Here is a 13003-nt window from a genome sequence, read left to right on the forward strand (position 1 = left end):
AACTATAGGATGACATTTTTTAGATGAGCTTAATGTTTCACATTTTATCACAAAAATGAAAACCACAATGAAAATAGTGAATTGAAAACTCTGCAATTTAAAGAGTTGTGGTCGATGATGTTCCTGTTGAAATTTTAATAAAAGGAGTTGAATCAAATTGATTCAACATTTGCTTACTAAACAATTTCATATTTAAATATTTCACTACTATCACCATTATTGCCAATCACAAATTTCATTCAATGTACTATAATCCTCTGCAAATTCAAATACATACGTTTTTATCTTCATGTCAAGATAGATAAATGTTGGTACAAAAAGATTTGCATACGTTTGGCATTTTGCATTTTTTTCGAATTGAAATATCAAACAGTTTTATTTTGTTTATTGCAGAAAAGATAAAAACCTCAGGAGAGATGAATGTGTTCCTTCCTATTTAACGCATTTTCCTTCGAATTTTTAAGGGATGGCGGAACTCGACTCAAGTCGACCCGAATAATCTCAATTTTTTTCGACTCAAAAAATTCCTAGTCGGCTGAGCCGATTTTACTCGACTTCGAACTCTGCTTCTTTTGATATCATGATTAATTGGATACAAAACACGTACGTGGAATCACTTAAATTTGGTATACTTGTTATGACTGATGAAATGCGCTCAAGTCATTTAATTTTAAAGAAATGAAAATGTTTTAACAAGTTTCTCTCAATTTCATTTTCATTTAAATAGCAAAAAATAAATCTAGGTGTTTGAAAATTTGCAGCATCAGTTTCAGCATTGGTTTAATGTCTCTGTTTGTTTGTGTCTTTTGATAAAGTTTAGTTAGTATCATTCACAAAATGAATCGTTCTAAAAAGAGAGAAAGATAATTTGTTGAATGAAAAATTAATGCATTTGGGCAAGAACGTTTTTTAATTCAGCGTCAGATTTCGTTGTTTTTTGTCTATTCCTCGAAAACGTTAATACATACAAAAATACCAAATACTTTGTTTTATAGAACTTTTTGGTACCTACAAAATGATATAACAACCAAATTCCAAAATTCAGTCCATGAGGCTGTAGAGCCTGAAAAGTGCCAAAATCTGATGCTGAATTTTTAGGAAGGGTATTTGAAATTTTGCTTGAATTAGTCTATCTCGCTCATTTCTTAACCAATTTTAATAATTTTTTCACTAGTTGAAAGATGAATGTAATGGCTGCAAACTAATTTCAAAAGTTTTCTAAAATAATATTTTTTAGTTAGGTTAATTAACTTTTTTAACCTTATTTTCTTTTGTGTACTCTCATTTTTCCACTTAAGAAGCCTTTTGTTTCTTTAAAACATAGTTCTCTGTATAAACTATTAGATCAGTAACAAAAAATTATGAAAAAAGTAGCTTAATTAACTTTTTTCAATCATTTTCTAAAACACGTTAAAATTGAAAATTCAGCACGAATTTCTATATTTATCTAGTGGAAAACTAATGTTTTACACAAATTATGCTTAAATATTCAATAAAATCATCTAAAACATTAATATAATTAAGTAAATTAACAATTTTGTTAAAGTTTAACCTGTGACGACTTCAGACAACTTTCCTGAAAACTAATCGAATAAACAATAAAGGGGAAACTCGAAAGTTTCAATTCTTGAAATTATGTAGCTCTATTTATTTAATTCGACTTAGAATTTTAAAAATATTTGTCGACTCGAGTGTCGTCAAAAAATGATCGTTGCAAAAGTAAGCAAAATTTAAAAGATCGGGGTATAAACATATGAAAATTCAAAACTATTAAAGTCGTTAAATTTTTGAATTCAAAAAGACCGTTAAGTAGAAAATATAAATTCATTTTGGATTTATATGTTGAAAATTCAACAAATTCGGGGGAGGAATGGCGATTTATATAAATCTGGATTAATTTATAGGAACAAAATATTTCCATAACTCATTAATAATAATTTAACTACGGGAGGAAAATTTAAGGTTTGCCATTCTTGTCGGTAGTGACATTGGGCTATTTCTTTTTCAGCATTAATCAGGAACATAGCTTCTTTTGGAGAGACAGGCTTGAGCTTCTTTAATATGGCCTTTTGTAGCACCTTTTTTGCTGTTCTTAACGAAAATTCAATTTCAATCTTGTTGTTCCTTCCATATCCATCCATGACAGTTTTAAATTTGTTCGCGTCTTTCGTATCGGTAAACTGCAAATAAACTGTAGAAGCATTTGACTTTTCAATAAACAATATCCACGAATGTCTTTTAATAAACTTGATAACGTTGGCTTGGAAGTCTGCAAATCTTGGATATTTTCCTTCCATTCTGATAATGAGGAACTTATTGTGCTCTTCCTCTTCTGTCTTTTTAACTTTCTTCGATTTTGGAGCTTCCTTTAAAATCTCAGTTGGTCGTAAACGAATTTCATCATCGTTAGGCAAATCACTTGCATCAACCGCTGGCTTAGAGGAACTTGAACAGTGAGGTTCATCTCTAAATTCGTCAAAATTGTCAAGTGTGATAACCACCGAATCATCAGGAATCACAGGAGGTTTGGAAACACGAGCTGTCCGTTGATCAACCAAAAAATTTGTGTGAGTAGGAACAACGATTACCGATTGCAATTTCGGTGCTGCAGTTTGCTTAGCTTTAAGCGTAATAGAGATTTTCTCGGTAGGTTGTACAGAAAATTTCTGATTCAGCAAATTAGCTTCAATTACTTTAGACGTGAGGATGCATTTACGGCGGTCGTTAATTAAATAATTATCGACTTGGTGTAGCAAGATAGTAGCTGAGTCACTAAGCTTCGCTTCCAATACGTCATCAGCTACAGCATAAGTATGGTTTGAGATTAATATCGCATCATTGATTGAATTAACGGATAAGAAGCCGAAGGATCTCGTGAGGATGCGATCTTTTTCTAAACACCAACGAAAACCAGTAATATCTGTGACTGATTCGAAACAAGTCAGCAATTTAGCAACATATGAAGTCGTGTTACTGCACAAACGAGGCATGTTCGTAAGAGAAACGGGAATCGGGACGGAATTTACAGTCACTGGATCAATCTTATCGATGGCTTGTCTAAAAAAGGCACTAGAAAATGTTACATTTGGAAATGTAATGCTTACATCGAGATTTAAATTGTATTTCATGTGCTGCTTAACTAGACGAGAGAATTCACGTTCATCCAAAAGAGCGATAAAAATTGAATTAATATTTTTATTTGCACAATAATCACGAACACGAAAAATAGCGATGATGGATTGAAACTCAGGCTCGAGTGCCTTAATAATTTCACTTAGTTTCATATGAGTGGAAACTCCGTCGATTCTTGCCACTTTCGTGATAGCCATTAAGGCTGCTGTAGCTTTCTTCATGTTCAAATTAATTAAATTACAAGGCCTCGAATGGCTCATGTATATGTAAATAAACCTGAAGTTGGATTTAAGGTTCAATGGAATTACAAGTTCAAATTTTGAACTTGTCAAAAAATTTAAATCGTTGAAGTCCGTTAAACGGTTGAAAACCGTTCCAACGTTGAAATTTGAAATTTGAGCCTTATTTACTTCTTCTTCGTGAAGGCTTTTGCTGATATCAAGTCTAGCAAGGTTTCTAAGTGCTCGACTTTTTTAATTCTTCCATCTGACATTCTTACGTCAGCAACTCGAGCGATTCCATCCTTACCAATATGAATTTTCACTATTTTTGCTCTTTGCCATTCTCGACGAGTTTTGTTTGGCTCGATTACAAGGACTAAATCCCCAACTTTAGCAGCAGGTTCAGATTTGTGCCATTTGGTTTGCTTAGTAAGAACTGGAAGATAATGTGAGGTGAATTTTCTCATTAATTCATCGGCTAGCGCCCGTCCACGTTTATAAATGGATCGATCTGGAATTGTAGAATAAATATTCTTGTGTATGCCAGGTAATAACGGCCAACCGCTTTTATTCTTTACTAAATGATGTGGCGTAAGAACTATTCCATCGAGAGCATTAAGTGGATTCTCCGTCAACGGTCGACAATTAATGCGATGAGTGGCCTCCATCAATGCAATATTCAGTTCCACACGATTAACTTTTCTTTTCTCCAATGTAGTAGAAATCGAGCGTTTAACTTCTTTGATTAAACGTTCATACACACCACCAAACCACGGCGAATGTGCTGGAATAAACTGCCACTCAACTCTATAAATTTCTGCTAATTTTGGTCCAAGTACAGTCATATGCTTGTTGAAGAATTGCTCTCTCTGATAATCTTCCTCCAACGTTTTTGCAGTTCGTTTGAAATTTGCCGCATTGTCGCTGATGAACTTACGGACTGGCCCGTATGCGGTCCAGAATGTAGCGATTCCTTCCAAGATACGAAGTGATTCCATTGAATCGAGAATGTGTAGGTGAATGTATCGTGTTAAAGTACACACAAATATCAATATATATACTTTTTTGATATTTCCATTGATGGTGGGTCTAAGTGGTCCCAAAATATCTATGCCAGTAACCTCGAATGGTTTCATGTCGGTGTTAATTCTGTCTGTGGGTAGTGGAGCCATTTTAGGCGAGTAAGGTGTAGCTTTCTTAATCTTACACCAGTTGCATTTTGATTTTATGGATCTCAAGGCCATTTTTAGTTCAGGAATCCATGCTACTGTCCTTATTTCAGCGATTTGAGCTTCCGTCGCTATATGATTATGCTTGTAGTGATAAAATGCAAGCATGTTCGTTACGTGAACGTTTCTTCGGGGGAGCAGAGGTGCAAATTGTTGCGGAAATGTAACTTTATTCATATTTGTTCTCGCATTAATCCTTAATAATCCTTGTGGATCTATAAAAACATTCAATTGCTGCATCCCTGGATTTGTAATTGATTTACCTGCGCTGAGTGCTTTATATTCCACTGGAAATGATTCACGTTGGATCTTCCTGAATAAAAAATGTTCTGCTCTTTCTAAGTCACTAGCTGTCAGATTATCCAAACAGTTTGTCATGTTCTTCATTTCCTTAATCAGTTGTATATTGTTGAGCTGCTTGTTACGGACCAATGGAATGAAAACATCCATATAAAGTTTGAGAGCTCTTGCAGTAGCACGTTTAGTCTTAGACCAAGTAGATCTTATTGATGCACTAAAACGGTCAATAGCTTTATCATTGGCGATTTTACAATTAATAGGTGGTAAAACGTGCGTTGAGTAATTAAGCTTTTGTAAATAAATGTTGTTGATTATATTCGCATTATCAACTATTAATTTATTAGGTAGTTGAGGCCACAAAGATTCATTCTGTCTAATGAAATCAGGTCCTTTCATCCAAATAGATTCATTGCACGAGAAATCAAACTTTTTTATTTTAGTACAAAGATCTGCAACATTTAATTCAGTTGGAACGAACTTCCAATTTTCCCTTTCTGTAAGTTCCAATATTTCTTCAATTGGAGCTACCGCATATTTAATAAGCTTTTGATTCGGGTTAAGAATCCATCGAAGGACTACTTCTGAGTCACACCAATAGGATTTTCTCATATTGATTTTCATGGCATTACTGATCGTTTTGTTGAGTCGTGCTGCTATTAATGCAGCCATTAATTCTAGACGTGGCATTTCTTTAATAGCGGTTTCAGTTTTCAATCTCAATGGCGTTACTTTAGCTTTCGCCATAATTATAGACGATTCCACGTTATGATTTGATTTGATCACCAAATAAGCGACGGCTCCAAATGCTTCAGCACCAGCATCAGAAAATATGTGTAGATGAATGTCTTCTGCATCCTTCAACGCATCGAGTTGCGTGAATCTACGAGGAAATTCCAGTTTAGCTATATCAGCAATTTGCTTAAGCCAAATTTTCCATTCTTTGGCAGCTTTATCGGATATCATGTCATCCCAACCAAGTTTATCTTCCCAACTTCTTTGCAACAGCATTTTACCTCGAATGGTAAAATGAGATATTAAGCCAAGTACGTCATAAATTCTAGCTAACGTGCTAGCTTGGTCTCGTTTCGACGGCTTTTGATCAAAATCATTAACTAGCTTGATAAATATATTATTCTCAAGCTTAAATTCAAAGCAGTCTTTTGATGTGTTCCACTGACATCCTAATACCTTGGTTACGTAACTGTCAGACTCCTTTTCAAGAAGTGGGATCGCTTCCTGTTTCACAGCTGTAGGTGGAAGTGACTTCAATAGCTCAGTACTGTTACTTTGAAAGGCAACTAACTTCCAGTTAATCGAATTACAAATTTCTATACATTCTTTAGCGACTTGTAAAGCCTTATCTACATTCGGCTCAGAAGTAAGGACATCGTCCATATAAGTGTATTCAATTAGCGTACGAGCAGCTTCCGGGTATTTGTTCATCCATTTTTCTGCTGTATGGTTCTTGATGTACTGAGAAGTGAACGGACTGCTAGACGGGCCAAACAACATTACGGTAGAAATTAATGTCCTCATCGGTGAATCGACATTTTCGCGATACAAAAGCCGTTGACATTGTTGATCACGTTGGCAAATTTTTACCATATTGAACATTGCCTTTACGTCAGCAGTGAATGCGATGCTGTTCATTCTCATGCGAATGAGTGGATTAATAATGTTAACAAGTAAATCAGGTCCTTTAAGCAAATTGGCATTTAACGATGTTCCCTGATATGTCGCCGAAGCATCGTACACATTACGCATTTTGGGAGGATTTTTATTAGCATTAATAACGAGAGACATAGGTAAGTACCAAACATTCGGCCAATTTCTTTTCATGTCATCATCCGTTGCCAACCGTAAATAATTTAACGAGATTAATTCCTTCACGTTCTTATTGTAAGCTTCAAAGTGTAGAGGATTTTTGAGTAATTTCCTCTCTTCCGCTAATTGTCGTCTTAAAACTGCTGCATAATTATTAGGCAATCTCGGTATGACTTTGTTCTTCCTTTTCCATACGAGTGGAGCTTCAACGAAGCCATCAGCAAGCACTTTGACTTCTTCGTCCAGTATTTCGACAGCACTTTTTTCATCTTCAGTTAAATATGTCTGAGTGGCTCGAATGCCCAAAGACTCAACCGAGAAATGATTAACTAACAATTTATGAAGTGTTTCGTTAGAAATTTTTTCTTCAATAGGAACTGGATCCTCGACTGGATCTTCAGTTGTCTCGATAGTTTCATTTAATGACGAAATTAATTGTGTACTGTTGGAAGTGCTTCCCATATGATTCATTCCTCCATAAACTGACCATCCAATTCTGGTTCTTACAGCAATTGGACCATCATTTCCACCTTCAACTAATTCGCAACCTTCGATTAGGTGTGCGTGAGGAGCTCCAATTAACATAACTGGATGCTCATTAAAATATCCCTCGAATGGAATATTTTTTAAATGTGGAAATTTTTCACGTAAAACGTTCATATCTAGTGTTCTCTCTGGAAGTTGCAAGTCCTCAAGAGCAAAACAATTTTTCAGCTCAATTTTAGCAGCTTTACATTCCAAGCTTTGTATTTGCATATCAAGCTGCACAGCATTACTAGTTCTAGTCGATTTATCTGCCCATTGCAAATGTAGGGTATGAGGTGATCCCTTAATGCCTAGTGCTTCACGTAAGTCCTCACGCATCAACGTAATTTCGCTTCCACTGTCTCCAATAACAAGTGCAACGACATATCCAGCAGGACCCCACAATTTAACACGGAATACTTTTACTGTCTTAGGTGATTCATCGACGTTCTTAGTGTCAGTGACTGCTCCTACATTGACTCTGTAAGTGGTTTTAAAAGCAGCTCCAGTATTAGCTGAAGTTTCAGCATTAGCACTCGTTGAATTAATATTCCTAGCTATATTTACTCTTTCATTTGCTCTTGCGGTGTTATTTCTAGTATTGGTGCGCCTCCTTCTATAACTGTTATTTCTATTCGCTTGATTCATATTATTAGAAGCATCATGAATGGTGATATGATGTTTAGCACAACATCAATATCCACAATTATTTTTTAAATCACAATCTATCGGTCGATGATTAGTGCTGATTACGCAATTTTTGCATAATCCTTTATCGAAAATCCATTTCAACCTTTCTGTTTCACTCTTTTCTCTATAACGTGGGCATTGAACAGCATAATGATCCTTACTGCTGCAAAATACGCAGTCCTTAGCCACTAATGTGACTTTATCTAGGTCATATCCAACATAGGGAGCTTGCAACTTATCCTTAATTTCAAATTTATAATCATTTTTATCAAAAGAATTGGAATTAGCAATTGATACATTTTGAACTTGATACGGCTTTGATTTAACTTTAGGATCAGCTTCATATGCCTTTTTTCTAATAGGTGCATCATCCAGTAATGGAATTCTCTTCAGTAGGTAATCATAAATTGTTTGAACGTCCATTACGATAGTGGATGCATTCGGATTTTTTTGTACGTAAAAATCCTTACAGCGCAATCTATCCTCTTGATTGAATTGACAAAATATAGCTTCAGCTATAGTGTTAGTGTTGATGTAGCCAATATTTGCATAGCGGCATGCAGCAAAATACGATTGGATAGCAGATTGTAGCTTAATTGCGTCCATTCGATACAAATTGGAATTAAATTTGAAGTTTTTTAATTCCTCGCCTCTATTGCGGACCATTCTCATTTCGTCTCCAAAGGCTATTTTTAATGTTGACATAATAACATCCAAAGATTCAGCATCAAACAGGTCCCGAACAATATCAAAGGCCTCGCCTTTTAAAGCACTTTTGATGTGATACTTCAAGGCAATTTCATCATGTCCCAGATGCTCGCGATAACGGTCCACGTCTTGTTTAAACGCTAGCCATTTACTTTCTTCACCCTTAAACTCGGCAATTTTAGGTAATGCTCGTCTTCTGATGTTCTCTAAATTTCTACGTTCGTCCCTTTCTTGTGAGAAGGTTAATCGCTGCAATAGAGTAGTAAAATCCGCTGCATTCACTGGATTAGTTGAATTATTTTGACTAACATTATCTTGATGATGTGACATGGGAACAAAAGCTGACGAATCAGTAGGCTGAGCTTGTACAGGAGGTTGTTGAGCTTGTGTAGCTTCAATAGAAGCAGTGGTGTTGCCACTAGTGTATAAGTTAGACAACACGTTAGAGGCTCGAGTGCCAAAAACGTTAGGAACCATGGTTGACGAATGAGGAACTTGAAATGATAACGATTGGTCCAAATTTGATGGAACTTTCAAAGCTGATTCTCTTATTTGAGCTTGTGCCTTCTCTAATTCTATTTTAAATCTCTCCGAAATTTCAGCAGCTCGTTTTTTATCCGCACGTGATTGCATTACTCGCTTCAAAACATAAGGTGTGACCAATTTGGGGTTATTAATGACATCTGGATCCTCCTCCGAGAGAATTTGTCTAGCCCTTCTTTCAAAAGAGTCTAAGTCTACTTTGCTAAATTCCAAATCAGCTAATAAAATCGATTCAGTTTCTTTGATAGTGGGAAGGAGGAATTTTGATCTTCGAAGGATCATGGTTTCAGCATATGATGATTGTTGATAATATGTCTGACATGCTTCATTCATAAGGTCCTTTTTACATTCAGGACATTTCCAAGGAACCGCTTCCTCTTTTATGAGATATTCGTCTAAGTCCAAACAACCTGCATGGAAACTTCTGTTACAGAAGAAGCACAAAAGCATTGGATTAATTTGTGGAATTGAAGAAGCAGATGATCCAGTCCTTTTCATGACACAATCTGTCATTCCGCATTTCACTTCAGGCTTCAACTTTTCAGCAGACAAGAAATAAGCGGATATTTCCGATATTAAAGCATCCTCATTAGTAATGTGTTGCAACCATTGTGGATTAATAGTTCCATCTTCGGTGAACACATTTGTTTGCGCCATAACTTAATCCTTTTATTCAGCTAGGTATAGATTCCTCGAATGGAAAGTAAAAGGTAACAGACTCGAGTGTCTATTATTGACAATAGCGCTAAAGGGTTAATTGATGTAACTGGATCTATTACTGGATCTGTTACTGGAACAATTAGCGTAACGTTACGGATACCGTACGATCGAATTACGCTAAATAAATGAATTTAAATCAGCTCGAGTGCTAAAATAAATCCACTGAGAAGGAATTATTCGAATATAAATCCTTACGTATTTCCTAAGACACGTTAGTGTATGATGGAAAATACAATGAGTGAAGATTGGTTAATCAATCTTTTGTGATTATCAAAGCAATCGAATTTGCACTTGATAAGGACATACAAACGAATCAATCGAGTTTGAGACGTTTTCATACAGTGTTCAACTAGTTTTTAGTTGAAATCGAATTCTGTTTATCAGGAAATTCGATAAATATTTTTAAAACTTTTTTGTGACGACTTCAGACAACTTTCCTGAAAACTAATCGAATAAACAATAAAGGGGAAACTCGAAAGTTTCAATTCTTGAAATTATGTAGCTCTATTTATTTAATTCGACTTAGAATTTTAAAAATATTTGTCGACTCGAGTGTCGTCAAAAAATGATCGTTGCAAAAGTAAGCAAAATTTAAAAAATCGGGGTATAGAAATATGAAAATTCAAAACTATAAAAGTCGTTAAATTTTTGAATGCAAAAAGACCGTTAAGTAGAAAATATAAATTCATTTTGGATTTATATGTTGAAAATTCAACACATGTTCATTTAGCAGAGATGAATATAGCCAAATATAAAAGCTTTCTATTGTACAATTTTTCTCTCTTTTTTTTTGCCACAGAAAAAAATACTTGAATATAAGAAATAATAAAGCAACGAAAAGAAGCTTACTTGCATCAATAGCGAGTAAAAGCTGAAAGCTCATGGTCATTGAAATCACATCGGAAGGATTAAGTCTTCAGAAACGATGATGATGATTTCTTCTCATGTTCTATATTTTTTTATTCTACTTTGGAAATCCATTTAACGTGCAATGGCTAAAGGCTTACATAAAATAAATATACACATACGTATTCATCCATCCATACAAACATCCATCCATATGATGATTTATGAGGGATATTAGAAACGAATTGTATTTTGTTTGAAAAATGAATGAGGCCGCTATTGTAGCCAACGGCTATAAAGACTTCATCAATAATAAATATCAATTGACGCAGTATTGATGGGAATTTATGGATGAAGAAGATAATAAGTTGAAAAACGAATGAAATGGAAGTCTTACAAAACATACAAAAATAGAATAAATACTGTAGAAAGAGATGGATAGGATAATATTTATGAAAATGGGATTTTGATTGCAATCAAATAAAAATAAATAGCTAATGATGAAAATGCTTTAAGTGCTTCTTTTTCGTCTGTCTCTGAAAACTTATCTGTTTGCCTTTAAACAGTATTAAGAAAAATAATTTCATGAAAAGAAGTTCAAGCAGCTAGAAAATTCATTAATTGGATGGTTTTGGGAGGAGTAAGTTTTTATATTCACACCGTTTTCACGTGTGAATGTATTGAATTTGTTCAGATTGGAAAACCAGTTTTTTGGATTTTCCAGCAAAACTAAGCATAATGACAAGTTGCATTCTATTGCAATAAGTTTGTGCCTGGAATTTCACATCATAATCAAAAAACAGATTTCAAATTGATCGAGGCATTGCTGAGAAAATCGAAAAATTCGCTTTCTGTAAGCAAGCAAGCATGCAAGCAAGTTAATGTACACGATAACTCAAAAACGAGACATCGTAGAGACTTCTAGTTTTTTGCATTTGATCGGTGTTATTCCAAGGAAGAACTGATTAGATTTTGGGCATGGCAGGAACAGCCGTTGCTTCAGAAAAAGCAAAAAACTTTCGTTTCATACAAAATTTCAAAACCAATGGTTATTACGATTTTTAAAACTTTGAACATTGTATGAAAATTGACTTCTCAAACATTTGCCAAGCGAAGCTTGGCCTACCCGCTGGAGCCTGATCCCTCAAACATGTGGCCTACCCGCTGTAGCCTGATCCCTCAAACATTTGCCAAGCGAAGCTTGGCCTACCCGCTGGAGCCTTATCCCTCAAACATTTGCCAAGCGAAGCTTGGCCTACCCGCTGGAGCCTGATCCCTCAAACATGTGCCAAGCGAAGCTTGGCCTACCCGCTGGAGCCTTATCCCTCAAACATGTGCCAAGCGAAGCTTGGCCTACCCGCTGGAGCCTTATCCCTCAAACATGTGCCAAGCGAAGCTTGGCCTACCCGCTGGAGCCTGATCCCTCAAACATTTGCCAAGCGAAGCTTGGCCTACCCGCTGGAGCCTTATACCTCAAACATTTGCCAAGCGAAGCTTGGCCTACCCGCTGGAGCCTGATCCCTCAAACATGTGCCAAGCGAAGCTTGGCCTACCCGCTGGAGCCTGATTCCTCAAACATGTGCCAAGCGAAGCTTGGCCTACCCGCTGACGCCTGATCCCTCAAACATTTGCCAAGCGAAGCTTGGCCTACCCGCTGACGCCTGATCCCTCAAACATTCGCCAAGCGAAGCTTGGCCTACCCGCTGGAGCCTGATTCCTCAAACATGTGCCAAGCGAAGCTTGGCCTACCCGCTGAGACTTTTTATGGAACGGTGTGAATATATCCGCATTGGGTTTCTACCCGATACACTAGTTGGAGATTATATTGAGTCTTGGGGCGTATTCAGGTGGAGGAGGATCAAAAATTGTAAAATTATTGCCAATTCACTTCCAAATTTTTGAAAAGAAATCATACTCATTCCTTATTCCTTTCCTCTCCTTCAAAATAATTCAGACTACGGCCCTGAATTAAGTCATTTTGATAAATACTAGAATAGCATAATTCTGTTAATCGATTCAAAATCTGGATCCAGACAGTCTTATCTCAAGGAGAAACTAAATACAGTACAAAATCAGAGTCAAGGAACAAGGGCGATTATCCGGATTGTGTTATTGGTTTTTGTCAATTTTAGATCAATTGTGATTCAAGGTATTCTTCTAATGTCGCTTTAAACTTGTCCTATCACTGACAATCGCTTGCCAATTTCCATGTTCAAATGCAACACTGTCTTTATCAACAGCTTTATTTCTTGAACTTCTGTACGT

At 35.9% G+C, this 13003-nt stretch overlaps 1 protein-coding gene across 1 annotated transcript; it reads right to left on the reverse strand.

Moving 5' to 3' along the window:
• Window positions 1-3538: 3538 nt before the first annotated feature.
• On the reverse strand, window positions 3539-7879 carry LOC139091681 (uncharacterized). Its single transcript, XM_070641830.1, has one exon. It carries the CDS (start codon window positions 7877-7879, stop codon window positions 3539-3541), a length of 4341 nt encoding a protein of 1446 aa, XP_070497931.1.
• Window positions 7880-13003: the final 5124 nt, after the last annotated feature.

The sequence above is a fragment of the Chironomus tepperi genome, unplaced genomic scaffold, assembly GCF_022539635.2.
Source record: "Chironomus tepperi strain 1889 unplaced genomic scaffold, CSIRO-AGI_Ctep_v1 contig_259, whole genome shotgun sequence".
Lineage (NCBI taxonomy): Eukaryota > Metazoa > Arthropoda > Insecta > Diptera > Chironomidae > Chironomus > Chironomus tepperi.